This window comes from Erpetoichthys calabaricus, chromosome 2, assembly GCF_900747795.2.
Source record: "Erpetoichthys calabaricus chromosome 2, fErpCal1.3, whole genome shotgun sequence".
NCBI classification, from domain to species: Eukaryota; Metazoa; Chordata; class Cladistia; order Polypteriformes; family Polypteridae; genus Erpetoichthys; species Erpetoichthys calabaricus.
The window spans coordinates 138092884-138108852 of NC_041395.2; the positions used below are offsets into that span (position 1 = coordinate 138092884).

Genomic DNA, 15969 nt, shown 5'->3' on the forward strand with positions numbered 1-15969 from the left:
CATTCAGTGAACAACCCGCGCTATACGCTATGTGAATTTTCACGTGATTGTGTTTTTTCACGTAAACTTGAATTGATTGTTGAAAAGTATGGAGGTGGCAAGCGTATCCGGGACATGGCTGCTGCATACCGTATGCCGAGAACGACAGTATCTACGATTATGAAAAACAAAGACGTTATTAAAAAGTAAAGTGAGGTTAAATTTTAATTTATTTCATCTAATTGCTTTTGTATTTATGTATTTTAGTATTAAGCAGTGTTTAAATTATTTTATACAACCCCATGAATGTATAATACGCCAATAACAATAGGATTTCTTTTCATAGGAACGGATTAATCATTTTCCCTTTATTTCTTATGGGAAAAATTCGTTTGGTATACGTCCTGTTTGGTATAAGTCAAAGGATCTGGAATGGATTAAGGATGTATACCGAGGTACCACTGTATGTATATATATATATATATATATATATATATATATATATATGTATATATATATATATATATATATATGTATATATATATATATATATATATGTATATATATATATATATATTCATTGCATTCGTATTCTGAGTCTCGACGACCTGAATTGTGTGGGTGGTTACCTGCCAGGTAATGCTTGTGGTTGGTCTGCCATTCGGCAAACATCCGCCACAGTGCCCTCTTTCAGTTGCGAGAAGCAGATCATGGAAGGTTGCATAGTTTACTGTCAAATAATATATATATAAAATAAATGTAAAATAAAATAATGTATATATATATATATATATATATATATATATATATATATATATATATATACACACACACACACATATATAATGTATATATTATATACATACATATATATATATATATATATTATATACATACATACAGACACACACACATATATGCATATATACATATACAGTCATACGAAAAAGTTTGGGAACCCCTCTTAATTCTTTGGATTTTTGTTTATGGGCTGAGCTTTCAAAGTAGCAACTTCCTTTTAATATATGACATGCCTTATGGAAACAGTAGTATTTCAGCAGTGACATTAAGTTTATTGGATTAACAGAAAATATCCAATATATATCATAACAAAATTAGGTGCATACATTTGGGCACCCTAACAGAGATATTACATCAATACTTAGTTGAGCCTCCTTTTACAAATATAACAGCCTCTAGACGCCTCCATTAGCCTTTGATGAGTGTCTGAATTCTGGATGGAGGTATTTTGACCATTCTTCAATACGAAATCTATCCAGTTCAGTTAAATTTGATGGCTGCCGAACATGGACAGCCTGCTTCAAATCATCCCATAGATTTTCAATGATATTCATGACAGGGGACTGTGACAGCCATTCCAGAACATTCTACTTCTCCCTCTGCATGAATGCCTTTGTAGATTTCAAACTGTGTTTTGGGTCATTGTCTTGTTGAAATATCCATCCCCTGCGTAACTTCAACTTTGTGACTGATGCTTGAACATTATCCTGAAGAATTTGTTTATACTAGGTTGAATTCATCCGACCCTCGACTTTATCAAGGGCACCAGTCCCTGAACTAGCCACACAGCATGATGGAACCTCCACCAAATTTGATAGTAGGTAGTAGGTGTTTTTCTTGGAATGCGGTGTTCTTCTTATGCCATGCAGAGTGCTTTTTGTTATGACCAAATAACTCAATTTTTGTCTCATCAGTCCAAAGCACTTTGTTCCAAAATGAATCTTGGCTCGTTTAAATGAGCATTTGCATACAACAAGCGACTCTGTGCAGAAAGGGCTTCTTTCTCTTCACCCTGCCAAACAGATGTTCTTCGTGCAAATTACACTGAATTGTAGAACGATGTACAGATACACCATCTGCAGCAAGATGTTCTTGCAGTTCTCTGGAGGTGATCTGTGGGTTGTCTGTAACCATTCTCACAATCCTGTGCCTATGCCACTCCTGTATTTTTCTTGGCCTGCCAGACCTGCTGGGTTTAACAGCAACTGTGCCTGCGGCCTTCCATTTCCTGATTACATTCCTTACAGTTGAAACTGACACTTTAAACCTCTGAGATAGCTTTTTGTAGCCTTCCCCTAAACCATGATACTGAACAATCTGTGTTTTCAGATCTTTAGAGAGTTGCTTTGAGGATCCCATGCTGTCTGTGAAGTTCAAGGCTTTTCGAGCTACTCCAACAAATTTGGTGTTGCAAGTAATCAATATTGAGCAGTTACATGCATTCAAATCAGCAAAATTACAAGGGGGCCCATATTTTTGTACAGCTAGTTTTTCACATTTGATTTAATTTCATACAACTAAATACTGCTTCACTAAAAGTCTTTGTTTGCAAAACACCCCAGTACACTCAGATGTTCCTAGGAAATGAAAGACATACCACTGTTATCTTTTTTGTTGAAAGTAGAGTCAATTATTATGCAGGCTGAGAGGGGTTCCCAAACTTTTTCATATGACTGTATACACATATACAGTATATATACACACACATATATATACATATATACATACTGTGTATGTGTGTATATATATATATATATATATATATATGTATTCACATACACTGTATGTGTGTGTATATATGTGTATATATATGTATACTATATGCGCTATAGCCTTACGACCCGATCGCCGAGTTTTAAGCACAGGGAAAAAAAGAATAGTTGAACAATTCCGAACTTTATTTAAAAACTAACTGTAGCTGCTGAAATATAAGGTGTCATCGGGCACGGGTAAGACGCGTGTCAAAAGAATTCTCAGAATCCAAGAGTTCATTTTAAAGGTATTTAGTGAAAGTTAAAAGCGAATAATCCAAACAAGAATAAAGAAAAAATAGTTACACACTTAGAATAAAAGGCAAAAAAAAGGAAAAAATGTATCTTCTATAAACTTAGTTTTTCTTGAAAGACTTTAGTTATTTCTATACTTAAAGGTTCTTAATTTCTTCTTCTCTACTTTAAGGTTCTTAATTTCTTCTTCTATACACTTTACGTACGGCACAACACATAAATTAAGTGCTGTTTTCTTACATATTTACTTCTCACACTCAAAAGGCTTGTAAGCCGGTTGGCACATGGACAAGTGCCCAGGCACGGTCACTTGCGGTCACGGTTAAAAACCGTATGCCTCTACACCTTATACAAGGCAAGGCTGTCACTAACTAAATGAAGAATAATGTTTACTCTAAGCTGTTAGAAATGGCAAGAATATACTAATAAAATTCTATTTACGGGGGTTATAGGAACCTCCCATAATTTATGCATTGTCATCTAAGAAATATTCATGAATCTTATAGAACAAGGAAAATGGCTCTTACATATATATCCGGCCCCTAATTTTTTATGCTAGGGCAGAAATCAATTACTTTAACATTACTTACTAAGAGCCTTCACTACTTTACTAAACTTAATCCTTACTTAAAACTTAAGAAACTTAGATTCTACTATAAAAACACAAAGCTTAAGAAATTTATAATTAAACATGCAAAAAGAAAAAATAATCATTTTAATCATCAGGCACAGTTTGTTCACAGGTATGTCCAGTGTGCTGGTCTAGGTCTGCACACAAATTCTTCTGACTGCCCCCTTTGCATCTGGTATTGTCTTTACCCAGGAGTTTCAGGGCGTAGCATCTTGTAATTACGCCCACAATGTCCAATTTCTTTATGAACTTGTTGCATGATGACAGTAGCAATATGCAAATTCTTCTGAATGTTTGCAGGGTGTTTTGCCTCCTCTGGCATAACTGATTTGCTGAGTCTTTTGGAACACATGTTTCTACACATTTTTCACTCGTTTCAGACTTAACTTCAACTGGAGTCACAGCTAAGACACACTCTTTACCGGCCCCGGTATCAGTACAAGTCTCTTGCGGTTCAACAGAAATATGGGCAGACTTAGTGTTCTCCTCTATAGGAGGTCCGGCTTTATCGTCGGTGCCTTTTTCCTTATTCATATGCAGAATTACTAGATGTAAATGTGAGCATATTTGGAATTTAATCTTTTCTTCACATTCTTTACTAAAATGTCCTTGTTTAAGGCACTTAAAGCATAAGCCTTTAGATTTCAAAAAGTCAATTCTACTTTCATAAGTTAGTTTCTGAATTGCACTGCATTCATTAAGATCGTGATTTTCATTGCAAAAATGACAGACCTTACCGCTTGTACGTCCAGCCGTCTCCGCCGTTTCAACTGAGGTGTCTGCATCCCTTTTTTCGTTTGAAGCAGAAATGTTTGCAGCAAAACTGCTTTCTCTTAGGACGCCTTTCAAAGGATACTTCTCTTGATCAGCTTTGTCCTTTCCCTTCTCGAAGGTATGGCTTTGTAAAGCTGAGCTGCACATGGGGTTCAAAGCTGATGTCTGTTTGTCCAGAACGTTCGCTGGATCGGCAAGAGGGGTTCGCCTGCTCTCCGTACTTTCAATACTCTGAACTTTGCATTGCCACGGTGCTTGTAGGTCTTGAGGGAGTTTACAGACTTTAATACGAATGTTATCGTTACTTTCAAATTGTTGTCCGTTTTGTAAGTCAGGCATAATGTTTGTATATTCGCCAAGAGAGATCGCATAATCGCTCTGACCTTTTCCATTCTGTAGCTGGTTTACATAAAGACTTTCGAGCTTCATTCTGGCTTTTTGATAACTTTCTAACGGTGACAAATGTTTATAGTTTTTAACAATCTCGTGAGGTGTACCTTTAGTAAACTGTGCCAAAAAGTCCAATTTGTCTTGCGGATTCTCTATCACATCGTCGATATCTCGGTCAAATGCTCTTCTAAAATCCACATATTTCGAGGGATTGCTGTCAAATACTGGGATTTTACTGTATGACACATAAGACACTTGAGTCATATACTGTTGTTCTTTCAGTTGATCATGACACTGTTCATAGTGCAATTGTTGAAGAGGTGCTGGTGCTTTATTTTGTTGATCATAAGAGCTGTTGCTGAGAAATGTTTTTAATTTCATTGTTACGTAGAAAGTCACGAATACTTGCATCTTCTGTGTTCTGGATGGATAAAAGTTTGACGCTTTAACTTTTTGTATTCCATTCTCAGGTTGGCGAACTGATTCTCGAAAATTAATTTTTGTATTTTCACAGTTATATTCCCTTTTTTGTAAATCCGTTATGTTCTTCGTGGAATCAGATAATTGTCTATATTTGTAATCCATTTCCGATTGAAGTTTGGTTGTCACTGTATTGATCGGCTTTCCGTCGTCATGGAGATGGTCCTCCATTGTAGAAACGTCATATAAAGCGACTTTCATTCATGCCTTGCAGATGTTTCCTCTGGTTGCTGGATACTGGGGCCATGACGATTTTATTAGGTGTTTAAGTTCCTTTATAACTTATACAGTCTCGCGAGGAGCACTAGCAATTCTCAAATATGTCCTTCTCCGATGGAAAACAAAGATGGAAGATACCTGTTGAATCTTTTTCAAGTCGTCGTTGTTTTCTTTCGTCGCAGTCCGATCTGAAGCGTTGAACACACAGACTTGCTTTCTTTTATAATCCAAGGAAATTTCAAGTTTTCTTTCTTAGGTTGATTTCAATTTTAAGCAGTTTTGAAACTTTAGGCAGGTTTTTAACTTTAGTGTAGCTGCTGAAATATAAGGTGTCATCAGGCACGGGTAAGACGCGTGTCAAAAGAATTCTCCAAGAGTTCGTTTTAAAGGTATTCAGTGAAAGTTAAAAGTGAATAATCCAAACAAGAATAAAGAAAAAATAGTTACACACTTAGAATAAAAGGCAAAAAAAAGGAAAAAATGTATCTTCTGTAAACTTAGCTCTTCTTGAAAGACTTTAGTTATTTCTATACTTAAAGGTTCTTAATTTCTTCTTCTCTACTTAAAGGTTCTTAATCTCTTCTTCTGTACGCTTTACGTACGGCAAAACACATAAATTAAGTGTCGTTTTCTTACATATTTACTTCTCACACTCAAAAGGCTCGTAAGCCGGTTGGCACATAGGCAAGTGCCCAGGCATGGTCACGGTTAAAAACCGTATGCCTCTACACCTTATACAAGGCAAGGCTGTCACTAACTAAATGAAGAATAATGTTTACTCCAAGCTGTTAGAAATGGCAAGAACATACTAATACGATTCTATTTACGGGGGTTATAGGAATCTCCCATAATTTATGCATTGTCATCTAAGAAATATTCATGAATCTTATAGAACAAGGAAAATGGCTCTTACACCAACCATGAACAACCAAGAAAGTAACACTGCAGGAGTCCACACTAATAGCCTTATGAACTGATCGTTGTAAACACTTTTTTTAAATGAGTTTTAAGCACTGGGGGGAAAAAAAATGAACATTTGAAAAATCTGTAATTTATACAAAAACTAACCTTGCATGAGTCGTGTGAGGAGGAACTTGGTGTAGAGGAGATTACAGTTTTGAGGTAAAGTCCCTCTGCGCGATGCATGTCTGACCGAGAACAATGTACTGTACAGGGAGAGACTGAACACGTGCGTAAATCACCGGCACGTACAAAGTGGCAGGGAAACAAAATAGAGCACAAAGAGTTGACAGCAAATGCACAGGGAGAGACTGAACACGTGCGGAAATCATCGGCGCGTACGAACCGGAAGGGAAACTGGCTTGTTCGTGTACCGAGTGTGTGGTCGTGAACAGATGCAAAAGTTTGGCGAACTTTTTGGTCGTAACCCGATTTGTACGTGTTCAGAAACGTTTGTGAACCGAGGTTCCACTGTGTTTATTAATAGTTAATAGTTCCTCCAAACCTTTTTAAACAGTCAAATCTTACCCTTTCAAGAGTGATTTCTTCATATTCATATTCTGCTTCTGTACCATTTACCTAAAACATATACAAAAATAATCATCTTAAATAGTTTAAAATAAAGTAGTAAAGCAAAAATACTTACTTCTAAGCAACATTTAATTAGAATTTATTATATTAAGCAATTTAAATTCTAAGATCATGTATGTATCCATGTGTTCCACCAAACAACCACCACTTGTCTTGTTCAAACATTGTATTCAAATATCAACTACTTTCCAACTAGTCATGCTTTTATACATCAGAATTTTACTTGATTTTCAAGTCATAAATCTCATTATGTTTAAGCAAAAGCCTTTAACAAGCAGTTTATATTGTGCATATCCACCGTTTAAACCTGTACTTTTAAATAAGTAACTTTGTTTTTTTTTTTTTTAACAACTGAGGACAGTGCTAGAGAAAATCATCATCAACAATAACAAATAAAAATAAAAAAAATAAACAAACAAAAAAACTCAATGATATTAAAGGCATCTATGCTAGAGGTAACCAGCACATGCCAAAACAAAACAGTCAACCCATTTCCACTTTGCACAGTTCTGGTTGTTTTAGAACGTTAACACTGCCTGAGGCACTGCTAACAAGCATTCAAAGTCATGATACAAAACTTGCAATTTTAATAAGACACTTTTATAGAAGGCCATGAAATTTGCATGGGTTTGTTTTACAGAATGAAACCACATATAAAACACTCACCACTACAAGGCCTACAGTATATCCATTTCTTTTTGAACATTATAAATAAATAATTAATAAATGGAAGTCACAAGAAACTTCACATACATTTATGTAAACAAATATTATAATTTTATACATAGTGTTTAATGAATGGAAAGAATTATTAATGCAAGATAAACGTTTAGATTGGATATCCAGCACACCAAGATTAGTTACTCTAAATTAAAATGCAACCTGCGTGTAAAACAATAATGATTATTGGCATCCTCTCAGAATCTGATACAATAATTACCTTTCCCTCACAGAAAACATGTTTTTTATCCAGCTAAAATGTCTGACTCAAAAAATACAGTTTTATTTAACATACAATATATTTTATCAAAGATTAGATTTTCAGTAGCAGAGTCATTCACATTTTCAATAAAGAGGAAGAAGAACATAAAATACTTCCAAAAACAGATAATCTTGACATTTAACAATAAATCTGATTATTACATAGCTTGCCAATCATTCAAACGAGCACATTAAGACAGGGCTTCACAAACCTGCAGTCTCAATCAGTAATATTTGCATCTTCAAAAATAATCCAGCCTAAAAGGCTGACATTACTTTTTTAATGGCCTAACAGGTTATGCGCTCAGACTAACTAAGGACTTATGCTTCTCAAACCCTATCTGCAATCAAGCAATAGTGCATTCAAATTAAAATCCAACTGTTCAAAGAAAGAAATTAATGAAATAAAGAAGAACCAAATTAAATCTGTTTAAGTCTCACTACTTAAATATTAAGTGTAACAATTCATTGTTTGACACAGTCTCAAGGTTTCATTACTTTTTCTTGTGATAAGTAGCCAACTGAGCGTACAAAAAAAATGTTTCAGTTTGTAATATACTCCAATTACAGGGTGACAATGTCAGCAAACTGGGGCTGTTGCTTTGCAAAAATTTAGTGAAAAATATTTCAGAAACTAAGTGAAGTTAAACATAAGTAAATTATGATTTTACCTTTACTGATAACCAAAGGCATGCACACGATAACAAATAAAACGCAAATTATTAAAATACAGTTTGGGTATCCCTAACTTGAAATGCTAGGAAACATATTTTCAGATTTGGAATATTTTCATATACATAATGAGATATCTTGGGGACACAAATGATCAAGTAGGGAAATTAAGTCAAAGCAGCTAAATGACGACTCAAACATATAATTAATATCACCGAGCCATTATTAGAATGTGTGCTGACATGACAAACATATTAAAAACTTAAAAGTAACGAATATGACATACCTGTGGTGGGTTGGCACCCTGCCCGGGATTGGTTCCTGCCTTGTGCCCTGTGTTGGCTGGGATTGGCTCCAGCAGACCCCCGTGACCCTGTGTTCGGATTCAGCGAGTTGGATAATGGATGGATGTATGGAATATGGCATACAGACTCTATTACAGTTACCTTTTAAGAGGGCCAATGAAGCAAAAACTTTTAACCAACTATTGCGAGTACATTCAGTTTTCATAAGGTGTGGGTATACGTACATAAAGCATAGCATGCTTTTGCTGACATAAAAAGGCAATTTGCAGCAGTGTCCCCTTCTCATAATGTAATTGGGGAGGTTGACAGTACTCATATTAAAATAAGGGTTGCCTAGCTTGAAAGAAGCTGCTTTTCTTAACCGCAAGCAGTGGCAATCCATTAATGGAAAAGTCATCTGCGATGTCAATATCAGTTTGAAAGAGCGTTCATATACAGTACTCACATTTATAAGAGGATTGTGATTTATAAAGAAAATGTATTTTATTTATAAAGTATACAAATATTTGTATGCCAGGTTTTTTTGGTGTATGCATATTTTCACACTCTAGCCTAACCAAAGTTTTATAATAAGACGCCTAGGGAAGTAATTTCCCAATAGAGTACAGTTGGGAACTTCCAGAGCTCCACTATGTTGAGAAGGTTGCTGCTTTGTATTACAAGTCACTTATGTTACTCATATGCCTAGCTACATTATCTCAATCATGGAGCTGCACAGGTTTGCACTAGGACCATTCTTAATTTTCGGTGTCCTGTTTTTTTTTTTTTCTTTTTTAAACAGGTGCTGCCCAGCACTTACAAACCGCCATACAAACCTCCCATGCAGTATCTCAACTGCATTATGGCACTTTATGAGGGAGCCCCCTTTGCACGGCTGATTGATGGTGCTTCATGTCGTACCACAAACTGACCCTCCCCAAATAGTGATCAATTGTGTGTCATAGATTTGTATTGCTAGATAAATCTTGAAGGACACAATCCTCTCCATTGCTAGGAGGGCAGTATGTTCCGGGTCATTAGCACGCTGTAGTGTGAACCTCCATCCACTGACCTTGGAGGATTGGTTTGGATTTTCAGAAGAGGAGATGTTTCACTACAGTTAAGAATTGATCTTGCTGTTACCATCATTATGAGAAGACAATTTATTGTCATATGCACAGTAAACAATCTGCTACACTGTACAATGAAAATCTTACTCTGCATGGTGTTCCAAAAACCAATAAACACAAATTAAACAAAAATGAATGCAATTAACGTGCTAATAATCAGTAGAAAAAAAAATAAACTAATTTCCACAATATATACAGCAGTGCAATATAAGCACATATAGTAGAATTACTGTGAGTATTACATATATAAACATATAAATAAGAGAGTAAAGCTGAAACATATCCAAAACATGTAATGCAGATATCATAATTCAAAAAAGGTAAATATAGTAGGTAAACTACTAGCTGGACCGATGTGCTAACAAAGTCAGATACTGCGAGGAGAGAAAGTAATACTGTAGATGGGAATCATTCATTGAAGTCTAATTGCCTGAGGATAAAAACTGTTCCATGGTCTTGTAGTCATTGATTTCAAACCTCTATATCATCTGCCTGGAGTGTAAACAGACTGTGTTGAGGGTGGGTGCTGTCCTTTTTGTAATGCTATGAATCCTCCTGAAGACTCTGACGTGGTAATGTCATCCAGAGATGGAAGATCTGCTCCTGAAATGATTTGGGCAGTTCGAACCACATACGGTCAGGCTTTGCAGTCCTGTGCAAAGCAGTTACCCAACCAGACTGTGAAGGCATTGATAAAAATGCTCTCAATAGTACCCAGTATTTCAATAAAAGTTACCAAGGATTCTGGCTGGCATGCCAAATTTCTTTAATTATCTCAGGAAGTGCAAAAGCTGTTGAGATCTGTGTCCTCACTTTAGTTTTACATTGTTCATTTGTTCAAAGAGAAGACTGTTTAGTGTAGTATTTTATAATATCTTATGGAGTTAGGCAATTCATACAATCAGCAATTTAATAAATAGGGTAGGTAGGTCCTTAAGTATCTGGATATTGATTAATTTGTTCTCTTAAAGTTTTACCAGTTGAAGTAATACAATTAATATTGGCTAGAAGTGCAGGCTGACTGCTTTTAACCAAAGTGGATGAGTGGTTTATGAATTGCATCACTTGTTATATGTTTTCCCTCCTTATAAAGTGAGCAAAAGTAATTGGACAATTGATTGACAAGCTGTTCTATGGCCTAGTGTGGTAAGTTCTCTCAGTATTTCTTTAACAATTAAGCAGGTACATTTTCTGGAGTTGATTCTACGTAAGGAATTTACATTGAGAAGCAACTTCATGAACTCTCAATATGAGGTTCAAAGAACTGTCAATGCAAGTAAAGCAGGATATCATTCAGCTGAGAAACCAAAACAAACCATGAGAAAAATACCACAAACATTAGGAGTGACTGAATCAACAATTTGGTACATTCTTAAAAAGAAGGGAGCTCAGCAACACCAAAAGGCCTGGACAACCAAGGAAGACAACTGTGTGGGTTGATTTTAAAACTTCTCCTAGAGAAGAAAAACCCCTTCACAACAACTAGCCAACTCAAGTACACTCTACAGAAGGTAGGTGTATCATTGTGAAAGGCTAAATCTAAGAGAAGATTTGATAGGAGTAAATACAGAGTGTTTATCACAAGGTGCAAACCAGTGGTAAACCTCAATTATGGGAAAGCCAGATTAGATGTTTCCTGGAAGACCTAAAACGCCTTTTCTTTGGACAGATGAAACTTAGATCACTTGCTTAAAATAAAACAAAAGGCAGAAAGACCTACGAACAAGGAGCAAGTGACAGCTGCAGTAAAGACCTGGCAAAGCATCACTAGGGATGAAAACAAGCATTCAGTGATGTCCATGCATTTCACACTTCATTCATTGCAAAGGATTTTCAACCAAGAATTGAAAATAATCATTATATATTTTAGTTTCTCCAATAACTCTTAAACCCTAAAAAACTGGGAGACCACATGTAAATTGTCGTCATTTCTAAATGGCTCATATAATATTTTTGTTTAACTCCTTGAATTAAAGGCGAAAGTCTATACTTGAGTCAAATCTTGACTGCTTGATTTCAAGTCGATTGTCATGGGATATAGAGCCAAAATTATAAAAAAATGTAGTACTATTCAAATACTGCCCTAACTTCAGCTGCTGAGCTTTTCTCCTTTTGTGTATGATTGAGGTGTCAAGACAGTAGTGTTCTGCAAAGACAAAATTAAAATTTGTTTCTTGACTGGCATAACTTGACATTTCACCTTCTTTGGTGGATTTGTGTTTTCCCAGTATGCCATGGTCCACAACCTCTTTACTCAATTCTTTATGAAATAATTTTAAAATGTTTTTATGCTCATTGGGTTCTTTCACTTTGAGTTCCACAAACCAGACAGCCATGCTCTTGTTACGGTCAGTATACTTTAAAGAATTACCCAACATGACCTTCTCATTTATGACCAATCTTTGTTGTTATTGAAGTGAAAAAACATTTTCTGTCCTCATATAACTTTAAAAAAAAGCTAACAACACAGGAGGTGGTATAAGAAAATAGGGTTACTGTAAACAGAGTTTGATAGGAGATGTTTAGAATTAAAGACCGAGTTGAACTCTGTATAAATTAGTAAGATTTACAGTTCCCTTTAACACATTTTGCACATTTGCTTTTTATATGCACAACTTATGGCAATTTTTCGGTCTCCAAATAAGTTTCACTTTGCATGTCACTGTAAATAAAAAGTGATTTTTAGAATAAAATTCATCCTAAACTTCCATTTCTGAGATCTTTACTGATCTGACAGCTTGAACTCTGATTATTTGGTTTGTTTTTTATTCAGATCATTATTTATAGGGGAAATTATGACAAGGCAAGTTGGCTAAAAATGTACAGCAGACAAACAGACATTCCAAGCTTCAGTGCATCTGTGAAGAACTTACAGCTCTAGAGAAGATGATTCAGCAGCTCCTTGCACATCAAAGTAGCCTTACAAAAGAGAAAGCATTTTTACAGAAATACAATTAGTGGCTCAGTTCTGTTTACTTTGGTTGAGTCAGCAACAATGTGTTGTAAGCAGGTAATGTTTATATGCACATACACAAATACAAAATAAAATAAAAACATTAAAAATAAAAGGTTCCAGTGTGTTGATTTTTAAGATCAATTATTACTGAAGATCTGCTACCTAACTACATAGATTGCCTGGGCAACCAAAAAGGACAAAACTTAGTAAGCCTTATGATGTGTAAATATTAACAATTTCTTTTGATTTTGCAATATAAAATACTTTAGAAAAAATCCAAGCCCAAAAAGGTTGGCTTGATGCAGAATTGTCAATTGTGAACATTCATGATTTTTAAGTTTAACAGGATTAAGCAAAGATGAAAAATGGATTAAGGGAAACATCTTTAAATACCATGCTTTTGTCTTAGCAGCATAACAAACAAGGTTGACATTTTATTTTCGTTTCAGGAAAGTACATAGCACTTTGTTGGTGGTCATTATAGGCAACATTGTTTATGGCAAATCAAAAAATATTTAAGGATTAAAGCAGAGCAGTATCTATTGCATTTAGCCTTGTAAAAGTCTCCTGTAATCAGCTTATTTTTTTAATTACATGTTCATATTTTCTTTTTACCAAACAATATCCTCAAACACCACAGTACTCTAACACAGTAGGTTTTGTCAGAAAATAAATGTTTTACTTATGGTTTGTTTACTAACAGAAGAGTTATTTAATTCATTAAGTAACATGAAACAGCACAGGATTTACATGCACTTATTTTACCCATGTGGCCTGCGTAGTCTATGCGCATGTGTTGAAACATATGATTACACTGTCTTTTAAGTGATATGGAAGACTATGGTATTGATGATTTTATTGTGCTTATGGAAGCTCTACTCATGTTGCTGCCTTATAGTAGAACTGGGTCTTTGACAGATTTCTTTTGTCAAAGTGGTCTGTGATGCTGTTTTTCCATTGTAAGAAATGTCTTGGTGCCCTAGTTTGTTAACACATGGTGCAATGTTTATATTTTGTTAATATTCTCTGCTATGCTGTCAAAACAGAGATTATTAATTTTTTTAAATTAAATTTCTTCCATTCCCCACTCACTTTCCTCTTTAAAGCCTTATATGCCCATTCTTAAACTATGTACTCAACAAGAAAATATAATTTGGGAAATCAAAATGTTAAAAGGTAAGTTAACTGTTCTTTTCTTTATTGTGTATAAGCAATAATACAGTTTCTGATTCTTTGGTTAGGATGGAATATTAATTAGGATGTCATAAAGATACCAATAAAGGCACAATATAGATTCTTATTTACTGTCTGGATATAAATTTGCTACTTTCACCAAAACCAGCAAATTTAAACTCTGGAGTAATGCATCTCACAAGAGAATGTAATAACTAGCGAAAACAAAACCAACTAACAATGAAAATACCAGTTATAACCCTGCAAGCTGGGTGCTGCACTGGACTGTACAGCTAAAACATTCCAGAAGGGGACAGTCAAGCAAGTGAAGCAAAAGAAAAAGCAGAGTTTAAATTATCAACTTTTCAACTAATCTATAAAATAGCTATTTGCCTAGACACATTAATTTTAGTGTGGAATTTATTATGCTTTCAATATAAAAAATTATTTTCCATGAATTTTACTTTATTGGCTAACAAAGCTCAAAGAAGAGATCTTTTCATTTTCATAAACAGCTGAATGTTGGCAGGGACTTTAGTGAAAAAGACTGCTTGTCAATTCTTATACAAACCCAATTCCAATGAAGTTGGGGCGTTGTTTAAAACGTAAATAAAAACAGAATACAATGATTTGCAAATCCTTTCAACCTATATTCAATTGAATACACTACAAAGACAACATATCGAATGTTCAAACTGATAAACTTTATTGTTGTTTTGCAAATCTTCACTCATTTTGAATTTGATGCTTGCAACATGTTCCAAAAAAAAGCTGGGACGGGGCAGCAAAAGACTGGGAAAGTTGAGGAATGTTCAAAAAACACCTGTTTTGAACATTCCACAGGTGAACAGGTTAATTGGAAACAGGTGTTTGTCATGATTGGGTATAAAAGGAGCATCCCCAAAAGACTCAGTCGTTCACAAGCAAGGATGGGGCGAGGTTCACCATTTTGTGAACAACTGCGTGGGCAAATAGTCCAGCAGTTTAAGAACAACGTTTCTCAACGTACAATTGCAAGGAATCTAGGGATTTCATCATCTACTGTCCATAATATCATCAAAAGATTCAGAGAATCTGGAGAAATCTCTGCACGTAAGTGGCAAGGCCAAATACCAACACTGGATGCCTGTGACCTTCGATCCCTCATGCGGCACTGCATTAGAAACCGACATCATTCTGTAAAGGATATTACCACGTGGGCTCAGGAATACTTCAGAAAACCATTGTCAGTTAACACAGTTCGTCGCTACATCTACAAATGCAAGTTAAAACTCTACCATGCAAAGCGAAAGCCATATATCAACAACACCCAGAAACGCCGCCAGCTTCTCTGGGCCCGAGTTCATCTGAGATGGACTGACGCAAAGTGGAAAAGTGTGCTGTGGTCTGACGAGTCCACATTTCAAATTGTTTTTGGAAATCATGGACGTCGTGTCCTCCGGGTCAAAGAGGAAAAGGGCCATCCGGATTGTTATCAGCACAAAGTTCAAAAGCCAGCATCTGTGATGGTATGGGTGTGTGTTAGTGCCCATGGCATGGGTAACTTGCACATCTGTGAAGGCACCATTAATGCTGAAAGGTACATACAGGTTTTGGAGCAACATATGCTGCCATCTAAGCGACGTCTTTTTCAGGGATGCCCCTGCTTATTTCAGCAGGATAATGCAATTCGTAGTAAAAGAGTGCGGATACTAGACTGGCCTGCCTGCAGTCCAGACCTGTCTCCCATTGAAAATGTGTGGCACATTATGAAGCGCAAAATACGACAATGGAGACCCCGGACTATTGAGCAATTGAAGTTGTACATCAAGCAAGAATGGGAAAGAATTCCACCTACACAGCTTCAACAATTAGTGTCCTCAGTTCCCAAATGCTTATTGAGTGTTGTTAAAAGGAAAGGTGATATGACACAGTGGTAAACATGCCCCTGTCCCAGCTTTTT

At 35.7% G+C, this 15969-nt stretch overlaps 1 protein-coding gene across 19 annotated transcripts in view; it reads right to left on the minus strand.

The window, feature by feature from the left end:
• The window catches only part of dlg1a (discs large MAGUK scaffold protein 1a), a 525807-nt gene that overhangs the window by 221151 nt on the left and 288687 nt on the right, over positions 1-15969 (minus strand). For all 19 annotated transcript variants that reach the window (XM_051923937.1, XM_051923931.1, XM_051923927.1 and 16 more), the window contains one exon: positions 6769-6819. In XM_051923937.1, coding sequence (XP_051779897.1) covers positions 6769-6819 — 51 coding nt within the window. The remainder of the gene's footprint in view (positions 1-6768; positions 6820-15969) is intronic.